The sequence below is a fragment of the Lygodium microphyllum genome, chromosome 18, assembly GCF_053477565.2.
Source record: "Lygodium microphyllum isolate KBCC chromosome 18, Lygodium_microphyllum_v1.1.10, whole genome shotgun sequence".
NCBI lineage: Eukaryota > Viridiplantae > Streptophyta > Polypodiopsida > Schizaeales > Lygodiaceae > Lygodium > Lygodium microphyllum.
The window spans coordinates 112170071-112192932 of record NC_141152.1 but is presented as its reverse complement, the minus strand read 5'-3'; the positions used below and the strand labels follow the sequence as shown (position 1 = coordinate 112192932).

General features: G+C 42.0%; 1 protein-coding gene across 3 annotated transcripts in view; it reads right to left on the bottom strand.

Moving 5' to 3' along the window:
- LOC148021265 (ribonucleoside-diphosphate reductase subunit beta) overlaps window positions 1–22862 on the bottom strand; it is a 137419-nt gene that overhangs the window by 15809 nt on the left and 98748 nt on the right. For all 3 annotated transcript variants that reach the window (XR_015694698.1, XM_087699124.1, XM_087699125.1), the window contains exons 11-12: window positions 12678–12749; window positions 12067–12132 (exon numbers count right to left, since the gene is read on the bottom strand). Coding sequence is in view for 2 of the 3 variants with exons in the window: in XM_087699124.1 (XP_087555250.1) it covers window positions 12067–12132; window positions 12678–12749 (138 nt within the window). In the remaining variant the exon portion in view is untranslated. The remainder of the gene's footprint in view (window positions 1–12066; window positions 12133–12677; window positions 12750–22862) is intronic.

Sequence of the window (22862 nt, the reverse complement as noted above, 5' to 3'; positions counted from 1 at the left end):
CTTCAAGGTGAAAATTCGCTTAGAAGAATTGGTGCATCCTACACAAGAGGATGATGAGATGTGGGCCTTACTTGTAGTAGAGAGAGCACAACTTCGGCATCAAACAAGATCTAGGGCCAAGGGTGCTGATGCATCAATTCCAACAGAAGGTTCCAGTGGGATGGTAGCAATTAGTACTCGAGCTAGTGTCATAAATGACATAGAGGATAATTGGAGTGTGAGTGAGAAGGATGAGTATGGGGATGATGGTGGCGATGATGATGATGATGAATCTGAGTTGTGACTCATGAGTCATAACTCATAAGGGTTTGCTCCAATGTACGTTTAGGAAAGTTCGCAAATATTTATATGGCTGGAGGGCTCGGAATACCAGCCTATTTGTAGCAATGTTGGACCGCACCTTTATATCTTGTTAGTGGGTAGAATTTGAATAAATTCGTACGTATCAATTATAAAGAGCGCAAATTCCTTGAATAATTTTCCTCTCCCCTTGCGGTAGTCTAAAGTGGACACTTCTGGAATTAAGCAATCTTAGAGCTCTCTATCACCTTTAGGGAGTTGTATCTCTATGACCTTTAGGTTGTTGGGAAATGCTGTATTTTATGTGCATTGTTTGCAACTGTGCCATTTTATTGAATGTTCATTTATCAAATTTTTAATTTGGAAAAAATCTAGTTGTTGAAAAGCTGTGCAGATGGGGGATTGTGGGTTGGCCACTCTCTTCCATCTTGAACCTATCCTTTTTTTGCCTTCAATTTCACCATGAGCTTGCCATTTCGCTTGTTGTTATTGCTATTATCATCAATTGCCTTTCATTCAACCCACATTAGTGCCATTCATCATTCTGGCATGATAGAGGGAGGGTGTTTGTTGGTCAATCATTTGTTGATGATTGCCATCATATGAGACCACCCTATTGTTGGTTACTTTTACTGTAGCATTTTTGCTATCTTAACATGACACTTGAATCCATAGCTTTAAGAGACTCGTCAAACGATTGCATTTTGTAGCATCTTGTTGCCATGGTCTGATGTCATTTGTTGTCTTTTAGCCTTCCTTTGCCAATTAGAGTAGTTGCACTTTTAGTCTAAATTCCTTCCTTCATCTCAATAACATCCTTTGCTCTAAGGATTGTTGTACTTGGTTACATTTGTAGCCTTATTGTTGATTGGATCATTGCCTTCACCTTTTGGTATCAAAGTTAGTAGTTTGCTATATTTGAGTTTTGTTAAGAGTATGATAACTCCTTTAGTCTCTCTTAGTTTGCTCCATGAAGCGGCATTACTTGTTGGACAACTCTTAGCTCCTTGAACATGTAACCATAAATGTGCAATGCACTAGTTGTAACAATATCCACCAACAAAAGACCATTATACACCCATATATCTGACAAAGAAACCTTAATAAAGACTCTAGAGTCTTACCTTTTTGGGATTTTCACTTAGTCAATGTAGTGTCCATGGACCATTATTGTTTGGACAATTCATTATATGACTCTAGTCTCATTTATAAGTTATCTAGATATATCATGATTCATTTTGGATTTTGACATTTTGTCATTTTATAACTTGTTTTGAAATGAGAATCATGATATTGCCACCGCTTCACCCATTTTACATTGCTATTTGCACATGGGCTATGTAAAATGTCTTTCAATTTTCTTTATGTGATATGCATGAATCAATGATCATGATGTTTAAGGTTTGATTATAGTATAGCTTATTCAAAGATTAATCTTTGACAATAGTCAACAATGGATTATGGATCGTGGATGTGTAACGTGTCATTTTGAATTGACTATATTGTTTCATGTTTTATCACTTTTGCTCAATTCACTTGTTTTTGTTTAAGAGAGAGTTCAATGGAGGTTTAAAATATCTTTCCCTAATTTAAAACTATTAAAAAAACCTTTATAAAAAAATCTCGCATTTCTTATTTTACCCCTTCTCGAAAGAAACTTACGAAACACGTTTCTAACGTTTCGTTTCTAAACGTTTCAAACGTTTCTAGCTGCTATGACTTTTATTGAGTTTACATACCATCTGCTCTTTTCCCTTTGCAACAAAACCGTCAACCCGCTGCATATAGATTTCCTCATGCAGATCACCATGTAAGAAGGCGGTTTTTACATACATCTGTATGAGTTCCATGTCCTTAGATGCAACCAAGCCCAAGATGGTTTGCAAAGTAGCCATTTTGACTATAGAAGAGAAGATTTCATCAAAATTAATTCCATGTTCTTGCTTGTACCCTTAAGCAACCAAGCATGCCTTGTACTTGGGCAAAGAACCAAAAGTGACTTTCATTTTCTAAACCCATTTGCAGGGTAGTACTTTTTGTTCTTTTGGTAAATGTACTAAATCCCAAGTGCCATTCTTCGTGAGAGATTCCATTTCTAATGGCATTGCTTTTTGCCATTTTTTACTATCTTGTTTGTCCATTGCTTCCTCGAAGCATGACGGTTCACCACAATCTGTTAACATGACATAATCTGCCACATAGTTTACTCCACGAACAAATCTACTGGTTGTTTTTGCACTCTAGTCGATCTACGCACCCAGTGGTCAAAATTTGTTGGCTATTCAACTTGCAAATCTACATTAACAGCCTCCTGTTCTACAGGTTCAGCATACTGTATAGCTCGTTCAGGTTGTTCAAAGTGCACATGTTCTTGCTGAATTTGTGGGACATCATGGGCAAGATCCTACTGATCATTTACAGCATCATTCCCTGGATTTTCAAGGACATTTTCAATAGGTATTTGTTGCTGTCTAACGAGCATTCTTTATTGTCCTATTGGTACATCCTCCCAGAATACAACCCTTCTGGCCTCCTCAATTCTTTCAGGCTATTTGTGCATGCGATCTTCCCGGAAGATGACATCATTTACTGTGTACTACTTTTCTTTTCTTAGGATCCCATAATCTATATCCCATTTCACCTTCATCACCATATCCTAGGAAAATCAAGCATTGGTGGAAAGTCCGATGATGCCAAAAGAGGAGCACCCATTGGTCGGTCCATTTGCCTGTGGAGAAGTCATAGCACTAGAGTGTCAACCTGTAAAAAGGAGGGTGGGTGGAAGGAGAATAGAAAGGTGCCACTGTCTCCTTGTGATGCAATGGAAACGAAGGGAGAAATCAATTGATGATGCCAAATCCACAACCTGTCTTTGCCTTCTCTGAGGCAGAGGATCTTCGTGGCTCATTGAGCACCTCTAGCTCTGATACCACATCAAAAAATGAGAGAGAGGCCAAACAGAGAGTAGGACTTGCTGGGAGAAACATAGTGTGTAAGGCAAACACTAAAAGAGAAGAGAAACTCAAAAACACAAAAGAACAGGGTGATGATGCACTAAATCATGCTATGAGAAGAAAAGTTGATACAATATAGCTAAAGCTCAAAAGATAACTCCACTATCCTGTTTGAATCAAGAAGCAGTACCTTTGGGAATCTACATGGTGAAGGGAGTGAAACATTTATCCTCTGAGCAGTGAGTGGATGTAACGTGTCCACTAGAATCATCCAGGACACGTCTTAGCAGTCCATCGGAAAGGATGTCTAGAAAACTCCGCCCGGCACTCCCATGGAATGTTACGGGTTTTGCAATCTAGGTCTTCCCGTGTCTGCCACGTAGCGGAAGTATCCTGGCCGTTCCCACTTAGGATCGACCTGAATTTGGGTTTTCCTGTTTGGTCATTAGCTAGCAGCAACTAGCGTCAGACCCGAGCGAACTACTTTACGCAGAAACGCCAGGTCCGAAGCGGATTCACGCTGCACTTGGTTCAAAGAGAATGGGAAACGAGAGGGATGCAAGGCTCAACCTCTCTGTCATAAGGCATAGTCCCATTCCGTTCCCCTAAAACAACGTAAATTTGGGTAAGATGTAACTCTAGGTCATCGTTCTCGTTATTCGTTTTGATGATGATGATCATCCCGCTGTTCCTCGAGATTTTTGAGAAAAGTTCCCGGCTAACCGGGACCACCCAGCCGTAGGACGGACCCATGGTCCATCCTCCGCACTTTCCTCGGTTTGTTTTAGTTATGTAATTATCTAACACATTAATTTGACATATAAAAAACAGCTTCTTTAATTAACCCTGTTAAGCACTGGTTCCTTCACGTAATCTTATCACGTGACATAGAAAAACAATATCAAACAACTTCTTTATTATCATTTCATCATTTTATCTTTGGAATACAAGGAGTTCCGCCCGTAGGCTTGTCCATAATCCGCCCGAAGGCTTATCCAGTAATCCGCTAGGGATCACTATTCCAAGCTTCTGCCCGTAGACTAGTATGCGGGCCTCGAGATCCAATCCCGAGTCACGTTAGCCTCTTGTGCAGGACCCGAAAGGCGAGGGATTTACGGCCAGAGCCCCCCCTGGCACCCAAGCGTCCTCCTGCTCCAAGTAGAGCTCAACGGAAAGACCTCTCGCGGCGGGTTTGGTCCACGTTCCCGACGCGGTCAACAACCCCCTTGGTTAGGATCAGGCAGGCAGTCGGGGGTAACTGAAGCTGCCACTCCCTTCAGGCCTTCCACCTGAAGCATTTAGATATCTTTTCATCCTTTAGTTCCTTGAGCAAACAATGCAAACAGTGCTTTCTAAACTATTCAAGCACAATCAATTTCCAGTGGTCGTTTATTTTGGCCAACTGTTAAGAAGTGAATCCTTCTCTCCGAATGCATCCAGCATTCGATCTGGGATCAATTGCGACTTGGCAATTTTTTTCCAATAAGGGTGATGTAACAGGATGACTACTCATCCCCTTGCAAGTTAAACTTGCGCAAGAACCTGCCAACCTCATTTCAAGAAATGGTAAAACTCTCTTGTGAACTAACCCCAAGTCTATGCGACGTTGCAACTTGTTTGCACAAGTGTCGCCTCTATTCCAAGGAATCATTTCACCCATTGAACGGTGTTTTCTGGTCAAGGAATTATGATTAGGCTAGAAGTAAGGTTTAGGGTGTCTTCTTACTCAACCCAATCCTAAACGCACTAGGCCGACAACGTTCGGTCATAGGGATCCAACTCAACCCAAGTTCTAGCATTAGGTCGAATGATCCTTAGGGTAGAAACCCTAGATCATTATTTGCGTGAGCGTCCAATTGACTCAACATTCCGGAAAGGTGGGTAGGACCTTTGGGTTTGAGGACTTCGACTTGGCGTCCAAGTACGATACTTGGCTGCATTTCTAACGTGCCAAGCCCTAGCTAGTACTTTGAGGTTTTTTATTGAATCGGCTAGTTATGCCTCTACGAAACCCTAACAGTCATGATACCACAAATGACTTCGGTAAATTGACCTACTTGTCTTATGACAAAGACAATTCTTTCCTAGAGAAGATAAACTTAATCTAAAGTAGAAAAATAGTTGCAAAATGTTACAATACATGTAAACATGTAATTCATTAATTCTACGCACCATAAGATCCGCAATGTCCCTATCCCTTTTTGCTAAAGTCAAAAGGCATGATAATTTGAAGAATAACTTACATAGGGCCTACTAGGATTTACATCAAGGAATAACACCTACAACCTTTTGTCTAAGTATTTGCATTTCATGCTTTTATAAGCCATGCAATCATTCCTAAATGCTACTTGATGAAATGAAATTTGCGAAAGTATAAGTGCGACCCTTAGATACAACAACATCGTGAATGAAGTTCATGCAATACTAAGGCAAGTGTCGATTTAATCTAATTGCAAGCATCTTTTCCCATGCAACTTATATAAGATCGGGGTTCTTTTTCATGCCGTGCAACAGGAATTAACAATTTCCTCATGCGAATCCTAACGAAGGGAGTTATTGCAAAAATACTCCCTTCCTTCATGACCAATGCACTTAACAATTTCCTCTTTAACCCTAGGCAATATGTGGCTTTCCTTTGAAAATGCACGACAAGGCAATTTACTGTTAAGGTCGTAAGATGGATGGACGATTAGCGTTTATATGGAAATTACCAATTTTTACCAATTGCATTTAACTTAGGTTAGGTGAATTTGAACATGCACGGTTGCTTCCTAATCCATGGAGTTGTCATGCTTAACGCATTACTTTAGTATGAATTCACAATAGTAAAAAAAAAACTGGGTCTGTGGGTTCGGGGAGATGTCCACGTGAATGTTAGGAGAAGAACCTCCCGCAGGCGCACCTTGCGACTTCTTGGGAGCCATCGTTAGCGTGCTTACGGACTTCCGGTTTGCCTTTATCCTTACGCGATCGATGAGTCTTCTCTAACCGTTGCGAGCAGCTTCAAGATCTTTCCCCTTTTCCTTCGTACGCCGGAGATCCTTTCCAAAGTGCGGATCCTTGAGAGTACCGGCTTGCGGGTTTTTGGGCTTATGGAAGGCCCGGTTTTAAAACCGGAAAGGCCGCGTAGGACCAAGGCTTATGGCCTTATCCTTATTTAAGAAGCTTCTAGGAAGCTTCTGAGACCAACAACGACGTCGTGGGAGGCCCAATGATTGGGAAGGAAAAGGCGTTGAGGACAAGGGAAAGGGCTTGATGGCGATGGCGAGGATAGGCGGCGGCCTGGTGGTCTCCAGCAAGGCGGCGGCGTCCTTCTTCTCTCCCAGCGTCGACAGCACTCCACCCTCCAACGCGGCGATGGCAGCAGCCGGCTGTCCTCCCCTCCCCCTCTTCAACACCTTAGCGGGTGTTTATATAGGCATGGGGGGGGGAGAGAAGGGCTCCACCACGTGGCCCCCTGCATGGGTTCCCCCCCTCCCCATGCAGCCCACGTCTCCACCAAGTCCATCCCCCCACACTTCCTCTCCTCCAGCCGTGCATCAGCTGGGGAAAAGGGGTAAAATAAAAAAAAAATTGCCTTGATAATATTCAATTTGCCCCTCCCAAGAGGGTGTTTACGTGCGATTTGTGGGTTTGAATCCTCGGTTTTGCTTTGCCAATGCGGAGGTCCCGATTTCTCGCGTGCAGGTCACAGATTACACTGCCGGAAATTCCAATATGAAAGATAACCTTTGCACGAGGTTTACGCCGTGTGCGGGAAATCAATATTCACGGGTGGAAATATTACAGTGGACTACCGAAGTAATCACTCAAAGGTGAAGGATAGCTCTCAAGGAAGGTCCTTTGATGCCATCAAAGATGAGAAAAATAATCACTAGTTGTTGAGGTAGCAAACCACACTCCTCATATGCCAGAAAGATGCCCACACAGCAAAACGTCGGATCAATGATGACGCCTGAAACGTGGGAGTTGCAAACACAAATGTCTGATGTGATGGGCTGCAAAACGCAAAGCAAGAACAGCTCTTGACAATTGATGCTAGGGATGGTCACCATGTGTAAGGATGTTGCCACCAGGTGCTCAATACTGACGTCAAGCAAAGGGAAGGCCTCAAGATGCAAGATGCAGATTTGAGCAAGTGGCATGGTAACCATGAAATGCATTTCGCTAGCACTGAAACACGAAATGCCCCGAGTGAAACGGCTGAGTGAAACCACATTTTTAAATCGAAAAACAATCATTGTTTTCTTACTCTTTTGAGAGTTTTTAGACACTCTACATATAGGATAGACATCATTTGTTGACATGAAAGGATTCACCTTGTATAAATATCTAATGAAATTGATTATTTATAAAGAAAACTATCTCATATATATTATTCAACCGTTTCACTTGGTGTTTCACTTGGGACTTGCCCAAATGTGAGACGTTTCGAAGTGAAAGGTAATGTTTCAAGAGTGAAAATGTTTTGTGGTTAGCTTGGTAAGTGGCAAGGCTAATAGGAGTTGACCCCAGCTGATGGAGAGCCTCAAAATGCAACAAGTGCAGGGAAAAGGATGACGCTAGCTAATGCAGACTGACACCTAATGAGGAAAAGTTGATACCTAATGAGGAAACATGATACCAAGCTGAGTGGAAGACAGCCATGAATTGTGATGTCCTCCGATAGGAGTGTGGGTAGCAATGGCGTGAGGAGAGAAGAGTCTTGGAGTAATGAAAGAAGAGGGGTGAAGAATGACAGAAGTGGAGTGTGGAATGAATGAAGTGACTGCCTACTTCTAGGCATAAGCTGTCTAGGGTGGCGACCACTAAGTGGAACTACTGAAAAAATGACCAAAATGTGGACATCAGCCCTTTTTGAAAGGCCCCAAACTCTCTATAAATAGACAACCTACGCTCCCATTTAGACAATCTCGTTTTTGCATGTTTCCAATGCTCTAGCTTTGCTCGAACACCCCATTCCCAAAGGGAATCTTAGCCAGGCTGCCAAACATTGTCTCTATCCATCCGGCAAGTGTTTCAAGCCTCCAACACGCAGTCCGCACACGATGTGGCTGTTTGTTGTTGTCGCCAGTCCTTCAAAGGCTGTGTTTGCAGCTGGGGACAACTTTCTCACCACATTTACAGCCCAGACATCATCCCTACCAGCTGGTGACATCATTTGGAGGCTGCATTTGACATCATACTGCTGCGTTTACCTCGTCCTCATGCTCTCCTTCCTATCACCAAGTTCTTGGAGGCTCTACTTTGCAGTTTTCTCTCTGCTCATTGCTCCGTCATCCGGCATCTATTGCTGAGGCTGCCTTGCTGCATTTCGAGATCCGTTAGGAGTACAACACACTCTCTAGCTCATCACCTCCAGATTGATCCTCCAGACAAAAGAGTTCGGGGTACAAATATTCCTTCACTGCATAGTATGTTTGCTACATGAGCATTGTATTATTCAGATTCATTCATTTATGATCCTCACTACATTCATTCTCTCTGAATTACCCTTACCCTAATAGTGTTCTGTACAATTTGTGCTGTGTTGTATGATTGTATTTTGTTTCTGCTTTAGGGTATTTCTTTACATGTGATATTCTAGAGCTTGGCATGGCAATCTGTCTGGGTTCATGGATCTGATATGTTTGATGTAAGTCATGATTTCAAATTAAGCCTCCACTACCATATGGGATACTGCAAGCTCTAGTATGATTATCTCATGTGGCACTAAGGGTTTACTACAAATCATCCTAGATATCATAAGGATCGTAGGTCTCATTAACTGTTGCTAATCATAAGTGGAAAGGACTAGGAGCCCCAAAAGTGTGCCACATAAATCATAGTTAGGTTGACTAGTGTATCAGAAAGCAATCCTTTGATCCAGCATCCATAAAAATGGCCATGATAGCACTCGCTCTAGGTGTACAAGTATGCATACTCGCATGTAGGTCCATGTTGAGTTGCTCTTCTCATGGAAAGTGGCTCCTTGTGCTGACAAAGTTGATACCAAAGTATACATATGAGTCTCTTACCTCTACCTAGGTGTCTCTGTAAGTTCTCATTGTCTCTCATATAACCCATTGAGATGTCTGAAAACCATAACCTTGGGTTCTCTAAGATTCTCTTCCTTGAAAGCCCTTTCTATGTCCAATGCATCCATGTTGCATTGTAATCCCAGCTCTGCATCTCAAATTTCAAATAGATTCATCAACATCAAATAAAGATTCCCCCTATCATCTTTTAATGGTATTCTAAACATATGTATTCTCTAGAGAAGCATCACTCATGGTACACGTCAAAGGCTTTGTAGGAAGCCACAAAAAAAAACAAAGTCTCCACCCATCTGGGGTATGGAAGGATCCATTTCTCGATAGACCATGTAATGTGGCCTCCTTTGCTTACACTACTAGGCTTAAGAGCACGATTCAAATCAGTAGGATCATAGCACAACCAAGAGCGCTTGATATTGGCACAGAGGGCATCTCACACCAATTCTTTTCATTTTTGGAAAAAGCTACATGACAGCTTTAAGCTTCGGAAGAAATACCTCTTCCTATGGCTTGTAGCTCATAGGAGCTTAGTGCTTGGAACTTGGTTGGGCTACGGCAAGGACCTAGTGCCATGTGCAAGATGCAATGAGCCAAAGGAGAGACACAGAAACTATCTATGGGACTACTGCAGCTCATGTGTATGGAGGAGAGCCCTCGGAATGATATGGCTATGAGGATGTTCAAGGGAGCCTTTCTTTCCTCATTGTTGTGGGTAGCATTTAAACAAGATCGTCACTCCAAATTACTCGCAAGCACAATGGGTTCAAGGATACTATCACAATTGGGAGTTGATTGCCAATATTATACATAGCTTGGTACATTTGAGCTGCAAGGTGTAATAATGCTATAGATCTTCAAGATGTATCCACAACGCAGACCTACCAAAGATCTAGATAGAGATCATCCACACTCCCATGAGAGATGGGAGAGCTTGGATGGCAACTCTAAGAGGAGAAGAAAAGAGGCCTTCTTGTGGACTTGGGACTCTGGTACTTTTTCCACACTACCCCTCAAATGGTCTAATATTATAGTAAATTAGATTGGTTGTTTATACAACCATTGAATTTGTGATGTACTTAGTTACACTTTACAAAGTTCCTTGTGCTTTGCCTTTGGGGATTTCTTTTTTCCTTTAAGTTTTTAATAGAATATTCTTTAATTGAAAAGAAAAAAGCACGCACCAATGTGCTTTTACTTGCTCAATCAAGCTCCTCAAAGTGAACATATGATCTAGTGTGCAAAATTCCTACAAAACCTGTAACTCCTTGGACCCATAGAGTTGCTAGATTTGTGAATGGGAGTGATAGAATGCATATTTCAATCATGGAGAAAGCTCTCTACTAGTATTCTACTTGCGGATATATGGAAGGCACAATGTTAAAGGGTGGCATTTTCCCTAACGATATACCATGGTGCAAAGAGGTATTGAAGTGAGAGTAGATAGAATACGGCGTGGAGAAAAAGAAAGTGCTAGGAGCACAAATGGAGGATCCAACTCCTAGTGTGCTAGATACAAAAATGAACTACAATCTAGGGTTTTGGAATAAAGAAGAGAGAAATTTGAGGTGTGGATCAAAAGAGGGTGGAATAGATGGGATTTGAGAAGATTGATTTACATGCTCAAATGAAACAGACGATGCAGATATACCTAAAAAGGATGCCTACTTCAAGAGCCGCCTCTGTTGAAGTTTACATATTGAAAATCGTCCAAATCCTACACACCAAAAGGAGAGACACAAGAGGGTTTCGATTCATACAACTCAAAGGGATGTACAAGTTGACCCTCTTTGCATGACATATTAATGATGTAGCTACTTTCCTCAGATCATATGGCAGTGCATCTGCTTCCCCTTTTCTTGCTTGTTCTGATTGGAACCCAATTGTTGCTGCTCCTAATTGTCTGATATGAAACAGTTGTAAAATCTTGCTCGAGAGACGAGCAATTTAGTAGCTATAAAATCTGTATAGACATGCCATAAATCTTAAGAAATGATCCATTGGCTAGCAGCTATAAAATCTGTATAGACATGCCATAAATCTCAAGAAACAAACCATTGACTATAAATCTGAAGCGAAACTGTGCACTGTATGATTACTACAAGAAAGCCAAATGAGCATTATTCTCTATCATTTAGATGTTTAGCCTCACATCTTTCGAAAGTGCAAGGATTGCCTATAAGCAGGGAATGTGCATCGATAGCATCACAGACAAGGAAATCTCACATGCTAGATGATAAAATGGAAACCCTAGCATATTGGCAAGATAAACTTGGAAAATCAGCTAATTGTTCTCATCTTGGGTCTGCACTTCAGCACGATTCCTTACTCCAGACTATTCACATGCACTGTGAACTCAGGGCTTTCATGCAGACATAAGATTCCAGCACCTTTTTTCATCTACGGGTTATATGGCCTGGCACAACACCTCACTTGGTTGGTTGTTCAGTCCACCATAGTATCTTGATGTGCTTAGCTGTTGTTTACAGGGCTTTCTTTCACGGTATTTTTACTTTAGGAAATTTTTCTTCCCAGGCATCATTTATAGAACTTTCTTTTCTTTCTAGGGGAAAAAGCTTAGTGCATCATCTTTTCACACAAAATCAACTGCTCACCAGAGCGAATCACCTGACTATATTCCTCAAATGTTAGCTGAAGAGTTAGTGGCTAGCAGATTTGACATATTACTAGTATATCTTTGGTGTTATGATGCACAATGCCATTTCTTCTTCGCTATGTTTAGCTCAACAAAAATTAAGTAGATGTATGATGTGTGCTACCTTCAGAAGGTTGCTCCCACATGAAATTATCCGCTCCCCCCTTGCAGCATACTCAACAGCCTGTATCTATGCATCTCACCACAAGCCATGATTTAGAGCTTTCAATCCTCAAATTTGAAACACAACAATACTTGACAAAAAGAACAGAAAGAGACTTCAGTTTAGTGCCTGACACAAGTGTGAAACAGTGAACCAAAACATGACAGTTACTAATGCCCTTACGCTATTTGTCCTGCAGAAGGAGTGAGTGCATGGTGCATGCATTGCTTGCTTTTACAAACAGCGGAAGTCAAGGGCCATAGCAGCATCCTTACCCTCATTTTAGGCCTTAAAATACACCAGAACTTCTCAGATTCACTAAACTGCTACAAGAGCTGAATGAAAAACTTTCATTATATATTTTTGACAGTACTGTGTTGTTAAGAGTAGCATAAAACATATGATGGTGGTCAACAGGCATTTGCAGGTAGTGTCATATAGAATAGAAGTTCTACACCATGATATAAACCACCATATCTGGTCAAACTCCTTTTACAACCATGGATAAGTAAGATATCTTAGTTCTTCAATCAACAAAGTTGAGCCACTGGGCAATGAAGTAAGAGTTAAACCTGGCAATTGTGTCCAGCAAGTTCAGTCACTTTTCCAGACAGTAGATCATACAGCAACAGTTCGTTTGGTGCCTGAAAATCCAATTCAATTATAAAAGCCACAAGGCCATTCGATGGTCTTAAATAAAAAAAGAAAAGGGATATGCCATCACACTTTCACAACTGTGCTAGTTGTGATTTCAGAAAACAGGCATGCATTCCTACCAGACATTTATAGAGATTGTACACCAGAATGTGCAAATTTCTCAGCCACTCAACTATTACTGCAATTCTATTAGTGACTAAATAAACGTGCATAAATTACAAAGAGAAGGTGATTATTCTGGCTAAGATCGTAAGAGAGGTGCAATATTCCAAAAAACAATCTCTATCTCTAGGATAATGTCAGCTTAAACTACTACTTATTTTTGTCATTGCCTTGCTGCCACTTTTCAGAGTCATGGATGTAGAAGGCTGAAGCCTTCTCACCCTAAAACCAGGGTCTAATTCTCAGTTTATCCAACCTAAAAGCTTAAGTGGCCATAAACCCCCAGTGCCCACTTGTTAGCAATCGTGTGTCTTGTGGTCATCCCTTGCTTGTAAACCTCAATCTGAGTAAAACACGGACATTAGGAGCTCTGACATCGTATTTGCCTATCATTTATGTTTTAGACACTTTAGATGGAGGGCACAATAGTGGATTTCTTTTTGGGCACTTCTGGCCATTTTTAGGGTTTCGCCACTCTTTGCCTATATATAGGCACCCTGCCCTCCCACTCTCATTATCCATCATTGATCCTTCGTTATTAGCTAGCCCTCCTCGTTCTCTCACCCCCCTGCTACCCTCTAGCGCCTACATTGACGCATAGAGCTCTGTGTTGGGGCTGACTGTTGCAGCCTTGTACTCAGCCATTGCAGTCACATCGTTCCTTCTCTCTCCTGCATTCTCCCTTTGTCTCCTCCTCCCCACGTTCACTTTCCTCTTTCCATTGCGCACTCTCGCACGATATTAAAGCCATGCGTGGGAGCTAGAGATTTTGAAGAGGAGCGCTCTATTCGTGTAACCAGCCATTTTGATTGTCATCTACATCAGAGCCTTCGTCTACCTCCACTTCATCACCCACTATTACCACCACGTCTATGTTTCTACACATTTATCAAGTGGAGAAGCCTTCTTCGATAGTCTCGTCTTCTAAGCAACCTTGGCTCATCAACAATGGTGCATCAAGTCATATGACTCCCCAAAGTGACTTGTTACAGGATCTCCATCCATCAATGTGTATCGTCACTGTTGACAACATCTCTTCGGTGCCTACTAGTGGTATTGCACCTTGCCTCTATTCTTTGACCATCCATAGAGCTTCGTTCCAAAGGCCCTACATATTCCAAACTTGGGCTTTTCTCTTCTCTCAATGCATGAGGAGAGGGGGCTATCTATGCTCCATTCCCCTTTCATTGTGTAGAGCCCTCCAAGGCATCTTTCTATTGCCGCACCCATTCCCAATTGTGTACCCTTTATCCCACAAGTTCCAACCCATCCCCACCATCTCCTTTGGTGGTTCCCTCGTACCTCCCATCCCTTTCAGAGGGGGACGATATCACTGATACAACTATGGATATCCTGGCCCTTTGTGTTTCAAAGAGTGCTTCCTAGGATCATGAGGAGTTTCTTCAAGGTTTCCGATCTACTTTGGGCCTTTCCTTTATGCCGCAACCTCTTTTCTTTGTCAGCAAGCCACCATCTCCTACCACTCGGCCCTTGATCCCTATTGTTTCTATGCAACTTATGGAGCCTTTGATAGTTCCTCGCTATCATCTCATAGTTGGGTTCAAGGCTTGGCTCACCTATTCCAGACTAGAGTTTTCACGAGTGATCCATTCAAGGCCTCTCCATTTCCTTCGCCCTTTGGTGGCCTTCCGTTTGATCGGATTTTCCTATGCAGAGAGTCTTGCTCCTTGGCTGGCTTTCTTCATCGACGTACTTCATTGGCATTGGCACTCTTCTTGCCATCCTCGAATCCACATCTCCTTTGGCCTTCTGCCATATCCAAAATCTGAAAGGGTGTTAGCAATCATGTGTCTCTTGTGTAGTCATCTCCTACCTATAAGCCTCAGTCTGAGTCAAACGAGTGCATAAGGAGCTCTGACATTGTATTTGCCTGGCATTTTATGTGTTTTAGACACATTAGATGGAGGGCACATTAGTGCATTTCTTTTTGGTCAATTTTGGTTATTTTTAGGGTTTTTCCGCTTTTTGCCTCTATATAGGCGCCCTACCCTCCCACTCTCATTATCCATCATTGATCCTTTGTGATCAGCCAACCCTCCTCATTCTCTCATCCCCCTACTACCTCCTGGTACCCACACTGCCATGTAGAGCTACATGTTGGAGCCAATTATTGCAACCTTGTACCTTCAACTATTGCAATCACATTGTTCCTTCTCTCTCCTACGTTCTCTCTTTGTCTCCTCTCAATGATCACTTTCCTCTTTCCATTACACACGCTCACACCACCCACCCTGAGCAATGCCAAGGCAACCACGAAACATTTCACCCCTCGTCAACTCTAAGCAGTAGGTCATGGGTGAAACACCAAGTAAATAGCTGAATAATATATGAAATTTGTATATGTAAATGATTTCAACAATATGTTGACATGAAACTAGAGTGCAAAAGAAAAATCATAATAGGGATGGACTATGTCAGGCAAGTGGTGGTAGACTGAAAAATGTAAAAACTACTCAAGAGATACACACAAAACCTAGACCAAATGAGGAAATGCATAGAAAGGCAATGAAATGGCTGCTCTAGAGTGAGCTACATTCTCCATCAAAACAAGTGACAGACATGTCAAAGCTTCTAAAGTCCTCCACTAATTCAAACTAAGGCTCACACACGAGACATGACAAAACATGACAATCATGACTACTAGCACCTCCTCTTTGATCCTGGATGTGGCAACAAGCCAAAAAAGAAATGGATCATGTGGTGGCAAGAAGAATGCCAATGTCAATGAAGTCCATCCATGTGGACCACGAATAAGGAAGCTCCTCACAATCCTGGGAAGCCTCCTTTGAAACACTAGGGGTCAAGGAATGCACAACCACATCAACAAGATTATTCCCTGCTGGAAGGTATGAGAGATACAAGGGAACCACCAGAGGAGAGGGTGGGGGATGGGAAGAAACCTATAGAATAGATGGTGCAAAAGTGGGAATGAGGGTAGCAATAGACAACCACCTCAAAGAACCTTGCATAAGAAAAGGGGAATGGAGTTTGTAGGCCACTCTCTTGCAAACTTGTCACTAAAATAGCTCCTAAAGATGAATCCTCTATAAGCACAGTCTGCTCAATGACAGCAACCCGGGTACCAAGTCTAGTCAGGCCATAAACAAAGAGAAGTGGAAAGCCCAAGCCTGCAACATGTAGGACTTTCCAAAGCGAGCACAAGATATGATTTGGCAATAACGTCAAATTACCAACAACACTAATAGGCATCGAACAAATGTTACCAAAAATAACTAAACCCTTAGATGGAAGAAGATCCTGTAGCATATCACCTCATGGAGTCATCTGACTCGAGGCACCACTATCAATGAGCCAAGGGCTCTCAAAAGACAAGTCAACCACTAAAGAAGGCTCCTCCAACACATAGATATGAAGGAACACGAACTCGGGTAACAGCTAGTGAAGAGATTGACGATGGCTTGAATGATTTAGCTCAATCCTTCACTCACAAATGAAGGTGAGGATATTGTTTCCAACATTTCTCCTCTAGATGTGTCCCCTTCCCACGGTATGGGCATTGAGGCTTCTCTGAATCAAAGTCAAAGCCTGAAGAATTCTTCTATTGTTTAGCCTTGGACTTCCCTTTCTTCTTCTCCCTTCCAGAACTTATAATAAAAGCTTTGGTGGAGTTGGATCCACTGGCGACCTCTTTAGCATGCTCATCATGTTCTAAAACCATCAAGGCAAGCTCTTCCCAGAGATGCTTCTCACACATCCTCAATGTAAGAAAGCTGGTATAGAAGACATCAAACCGTGGGAATGGCAACTAAGTCAAAAGAATCATAGCCATTTTCTTTAAAGATATCATCCTGCCAAGGGATGAAAGCTCATCCCTCATATCCTCTAACCTATTGATGTGGTCTATCGTAAAAGAGTCATCAACAATGAGCATCGATAATTTCTTCTCAAGAGTAATTTGGTAGACAAATGTCTTCTAATGGTACAAAGAAGCAAGCTTTGTTCACACCTCCCCTGCTTGCCACAACCTGCGCACATGCGCTAGGACAGAATCATGTAAGCTCATAAAGAGGAAAGATCGAACTCTAGAGTTGAGCAATCCCTTAGGGTTGCACGATCCATCGATGATCCCACTATGGGTGTCTCCACTGGACATGGAATAGGGTGGCTAACAAACTCCCAAAGATCGAAGGTATCAAGGATACACTCCACTTTACACAACCAAAGCAGATAGTTTGAACAATCGAGCCAATCTTCTTTGGGTAAAGAAGGGAGTACTGGCACCTATACAGAGCGTGCCATAGGTGGCAGTTTGAGGCCAATAGAATGGGCCTTCTATGAAACATGGAGAGAACAAGGAGGAGAGGGATCCCATACAAATGGGCTAGGTGAAATCCGTCTTTCTTCATGATCATTCTCATGTGGAATCTCTATACGCTCTTTGCGATAGTCTGCACAATAATCTCACCGCCATTTGGAGGAGTGATGAGAATGCTCCTTCTTTGAATCATCAAAGCCTTGACACTAGTTATGACATATCTTCCATATCAAATCTACACTAGACAAGAGAAATTAGCTCCAATCACTATGTAAGTGACCTGCCTCGCCAAAAATGTTGTCACCTGCCCAAAAACCTTGTCATCTCGGATAGAAGTGCTATTGCCTCAGCCAAAAGGGGTCGCCTAATGCACAAGATGTGTGTTTGCAGCAAACGCAGATGTAGATACTTGCCTTTCATATTGGGGTGGTCAAATCTGCAGCAATCTCTACTCTATCCTCTCATTACGCCATGACACCATGTGAGAGTGCGCAACAGAAGAAAGAATAGGAACAAAGACAAAGAAAGAGAGCAAGTCTGCAAGAAAAGAAGAAAAGAAATCTGCACTGAGCAAGGAAAGAATGCTGAATAGAAGAAGAGGACCCTCCACATAGCCCACAACGTCAGTGTGGGCACCAAATTAGGCTGATGATGAAGGCAGCACTAGAGATGAAGGAGAAAGCTGAAGTCGAAGTGTGCACCTTCCAAGGGGAAGACGAAGTGTGCACCTTCCAAGGGGAAGACGAAAAGATGAAGATGACCAGCCAACTAAGGGCTATAAATAGCCTAAATCCCTAAACGCTGGCTGACCTGCATTTGGGGGCCCAAATTATGGGACGACTACATTTAATGCAATTGCAATATGCTAATGTGGCACTACAATGTAGGAAAAATCCTAGCAAGGATAGATAATGTTTGCTAGATGATCGTAAACTACAAAAGGCAAAAAAACTACTCATGAATACACACAGAAACCCGACTAGAGGAGGAAACGCACAGAAAGGCAATGAAATGGCTGCTCTAAAGTAAGCTACCTCCTCCATCAAAACGAGTGACAGACAAACATATCACATAAAGTCCTCGTCGGACCCATTCTGAGGCTCATAGGCAAGAGATGACAAAGCATGACAATTATGAGTGTTAACAGTCCCAATATCATTGAACCAATCCGTCTACACTGCGTGAATAACAACACTAGTACATGGAGGCCATTGCCTACTAACGTGGTGGACAAAGGCATATCAATTCGCAGCCAGGGGAGTTGATGGGGCTCGGGGGTGGGCTACAACCACAATAATGGCTGAGATTATGAGGAACCACGGAGATGATGCAACGTTTGGGTTTTTGGGGGGATGAGGTGGTAATGTCCTCTAGAGATTAAAAAAATCAAATCTCACTCTCCACAACAAACACAGAGAACACAAACACAAACACACAAGAAAGAGAACTCTAAAGTGAATGAATAAATGTTGTACATGAAGGAAAGAGTGTACAAGATGCTCAAGAGAAGAGTTGTCCCACAACCAATCATGGGAGCAAACTAAGGGAGTAATCGGAAGAGTGCGATGTCCATCGGAGATGGATCCCAAGTGTTGTAACTACTAGTCGAAGCTAAGATGATGCTAAACGTGGAAGAGCACACTACTAACCAAAAGCAAGCAAGCTCTAGGGCTGAAACTTGTAAATGCAACAACACAACCACCTCAAGATGATGGCAGTAAATCATAGAAAGTTGTAGAAAACTATGCAATAGTAGAGAAAGATGAAGATGATGTTGAATGGGCCTACATTGCTTTAAATGCAAGTTGCCACATGCAATGGAAGTAGCACGACAACAAGGCGACTTGCTCAAACCGTAAACGCAACTGTCGAGGAGAAAAAACTTGTCACCAAAAGCTAGAATGAGTAGAGGGCAACATTCAACAACCATTGAAGGGAGAGCTAATAGCTGAAACCTACAAGACAAAGGATAAGGCTAAGTGGTGGCACCTGTCAATTTATAGGTGAGTGGATTTTCCCAAATTAGGGTTTGGCTTGTGGGACACAAACACTCTCTAAGACTGTGCACTATTTAAAAGGAGATGAGAATGAAAGGCAAAGCAAAAGCATAAGCACGAGCAAAAGTAAAATAGAAGCAAAAGCTATGGAGATTCAAGCAAAAGAGAGTAAGATGGTATGTGGGAACTCCAACAGTCACAATGTGTGACCTACCTTTCTTATTTTATTGTCATAGAAAGAATAAAGAATAGAGTGACAATGATGGGTGGCAACCACCTACAATGTATAGGTGTATGGGTGATAAGTGCAACTAAATGTAGGTAGCTAGACACATGTAACCTTTAACCCCCCACAACCTCCCACTTAAAGGCGAATGTACCTAAGCATAGAGAAAACGAGAAAAAAGTAACAAAGTACAATATGTATATATAAGTACAACAGGATGAGAAGTAGACGCCATCTCATCCTATACCCATCATGTTTTTAAGGAAGGCATACCGTTCCACTAGAAAACTTTTGATAAGCAAATCTACAAGATTCTCATCAATCGAGATATTAACAAGCTCTATCTGCTTGCCCTCAATCACCTCTCTGATAAAGTCGTGACGGCGGACCTTAACATGCTTGGTCTTCACAAGAAAGACTAGGTTACGTGCCAACTAAATAGCACTCATAGAGTTCGAATGCAATGTAAGAGTCATAGTCATGCAAGGTCTACCACCAATCGGTCTAACCATAGGGCCTCCTTGCAAGCCTCAGTGACTACAATGTACTTGGCCTCAGTAGTAAACAAAGCCGTGCATTTCTACACCCTAGACATCCAAGAAACAACACCTCCAACAAAGGTGAAGACATAGCCAAAGGTGGACTTCCTACTATCCCCATATCCTTCATAGTCAGAGTCTATGTAATCCACAACTCTAATATCTCGGCCACCATAAGAAATGCACACATTTGCAGTGCCCTTGAGATATGTCATGATCCCTTCAAAGCATTCCAATGCCGCCTACGAAGTGTCACTACATAACCAATCACAACTCCAACTACAAATGCTATGTCAGGTCAAGTGGCTATCCTGACATATATCAAGTTGCTCGTTGTAAATGCATATCGGATTTTGGTCATCTTGTCCCTCCCATCATCTAACTGGGGAAAATCTACCTAATCGACCTTCACATAAGAAGGTAATGGGCAACCAATAAGCTTGCTACCCTACATATGGAATCGCTCAAGGACTTTGTGAATGTACTCCTATGACAAGTAGAGAAGTCCCTTAGAGCAATTACACATAATGCATATACCAAGTACATGAGAGGCATATCCCATGTCTTTCATCTCAAAGCTCTTCTTAAGCTGAGTTTTCAAGGTATTCAACTCATCATGAGCACTCCCAGCAATCAACATGTCATCAATATATACCACCAAAATGACAACGCTACCATCACGGGCCTTCTTTGTGTAAAGACATGAATCCATATCACTCCGAGAATAACCCTATGAATGCATACACGCATCAAACTTATCATACCATTCCCTAGGTGTTTGCTTGAGTCCATAAAGATCTTTCCTTAACTTGCACACTAAGTGTCCCTTGCCTTTTTCCTCAAAGCCCTTAGGCTATTGCATATAGATATCCTCATGCAAGTCCCCACATAAGAAAGTTGTCTTAACATCCATCTGCTACAAGTCCAAATCCATCTATGCACTAAAGCGTATACCAGCGAGGGTTTGTTATCTTGACCACAAATATCTCATCAAAATCAACCCCTTTTTCTACTTAAAACCCTTAGCAACCAAACGTGCATTGTATGCTTGCTTAGGGCGACCAAGGATGCTCTTCAATTTCTAGACCCACTTGCATAGCAGTTTATGTTTACCATCTAGCAAGGAAACCAAATCTCATGTACAATTTTTCTATAGTGAGTCAAACTTAGATTGCATGGCCCACTCCGAAGAATAACTATCACCTCTGTGCAAAGCCTCCTCATAGATAAGGAGCTCATCAAAATCTATCACTATCACATAATACATAAAGGCACAAAACGATCAAGAGAACACAAGGCTCTAGCTGAGCCTCTCAAAACTAGCTTTGGGGCCTATATAGCCAATCCTCTCTATATCACATTTTGATCCTACATAACAGGTGAATCATGGGCCACTACATCATCATCAACAGCTACTACAAGTAGTCGAATTAGGATTGTTGAACTGTAATAGGAGGCTCCTCTTGGGAGATCACCTTGCGTACCTCAACTACCTGCTCTGGTCTCATATGCATCTTTTTCTCATTAGCATGATATCATGGGTGGGGATAACCTTCCGAGCTTACCAATCCTAAAAGTGATAGCCCATCTCACCTCCATTACCATATCTAATAAAGATGCATTTGAGACACTTCACATCCACCTTATCGCGGAGGCAAGCTTGCCTCACTAAGCATACTACGGACTCTTTCCTAAACAGTCCTATTCATGCACTCTGCAACACCATTCTGGGGTGGCATATAGGAGGTGGTCAACTAACACTAATACCCCTCTCACCACAAAACTATTTAAATACCCTCCAGACATATTCACCCCCATTGTCAAATCGTAGGTATTTCATCCTATACCCAAACTAGTTCTCAGCCGTAGCAAGAAAGCATGGAAAGGTGGGTAACACCTTTGACTTCTACTTAATAAAATACACTCAGACCTTATGCAAATAATAATCAATAAACACAACAAAATAATTAGTACCACCTAATGAGTGACAAGGCATGGAATCACAAACATTTAAGTGCACAAGAGCCAACGGCTCATCCATGCGTGTAGAACCAGACTTTTTATGCGCATTACGAATCTGCCTTCCATATAAACAACAATCACAAGAGTCAAATTTTAAGTAGTCAAGAGAGAGCAAATACTGCAAACAAGTGAGTACTTTCATTCCTTCAAGGGACATATGCCCAAGACGGCGATGCCAAAGAGATACATGAGGAAGATCGGTCACGGCCAAAACATGACCAACAGTCCCAGATACAAGCTGCCAACCTTGGCACCTTTAGCAAAAATGAGATTATCACTTGTAATCTTCCATGCAGCATCACCAAAAGAGACATGATACCTTTTATCATCCAACTGTCCAACTCAGAAAAGGCTTTTGGTCAAAGCCAAGATATGACGTACACCATGAAGCACAAATGGAGCACAAGTATCAAACTGCAGTCTCACATCACCTATGCCAGTAATGTCATATACATGATCATCACCCAGGACTAAACTTGTAACACTGTAGTAGATACAAAACCAATGACAATGGGAAGTAACAGGAAAGGAAGCCCCCAAATCAAAAAGCCAACACTAAGCATAAGCAAACCAAACATCAAGTAACTGAGTAGCATCAAGTGATGAAGCAGCATGTAATCATCTCAGGTATCTCTTCTATCTTAACACTAGACTTGGAAACAATGGTGAGATCATCAAAAGACTTAGTATTATCATGTGCTTTTCCTTTGCCTTTCTCACGCCTATCATTGCGCATCTTATGCGCACTATGGTCTTATGTAACCTTGTTGCCCACAATAATGACAAGTAAGAGAGGACTTAGGACAATGGGACTTACAGCATGATTACCCACGAGACTTAGACTTGCCTTTGTTGGG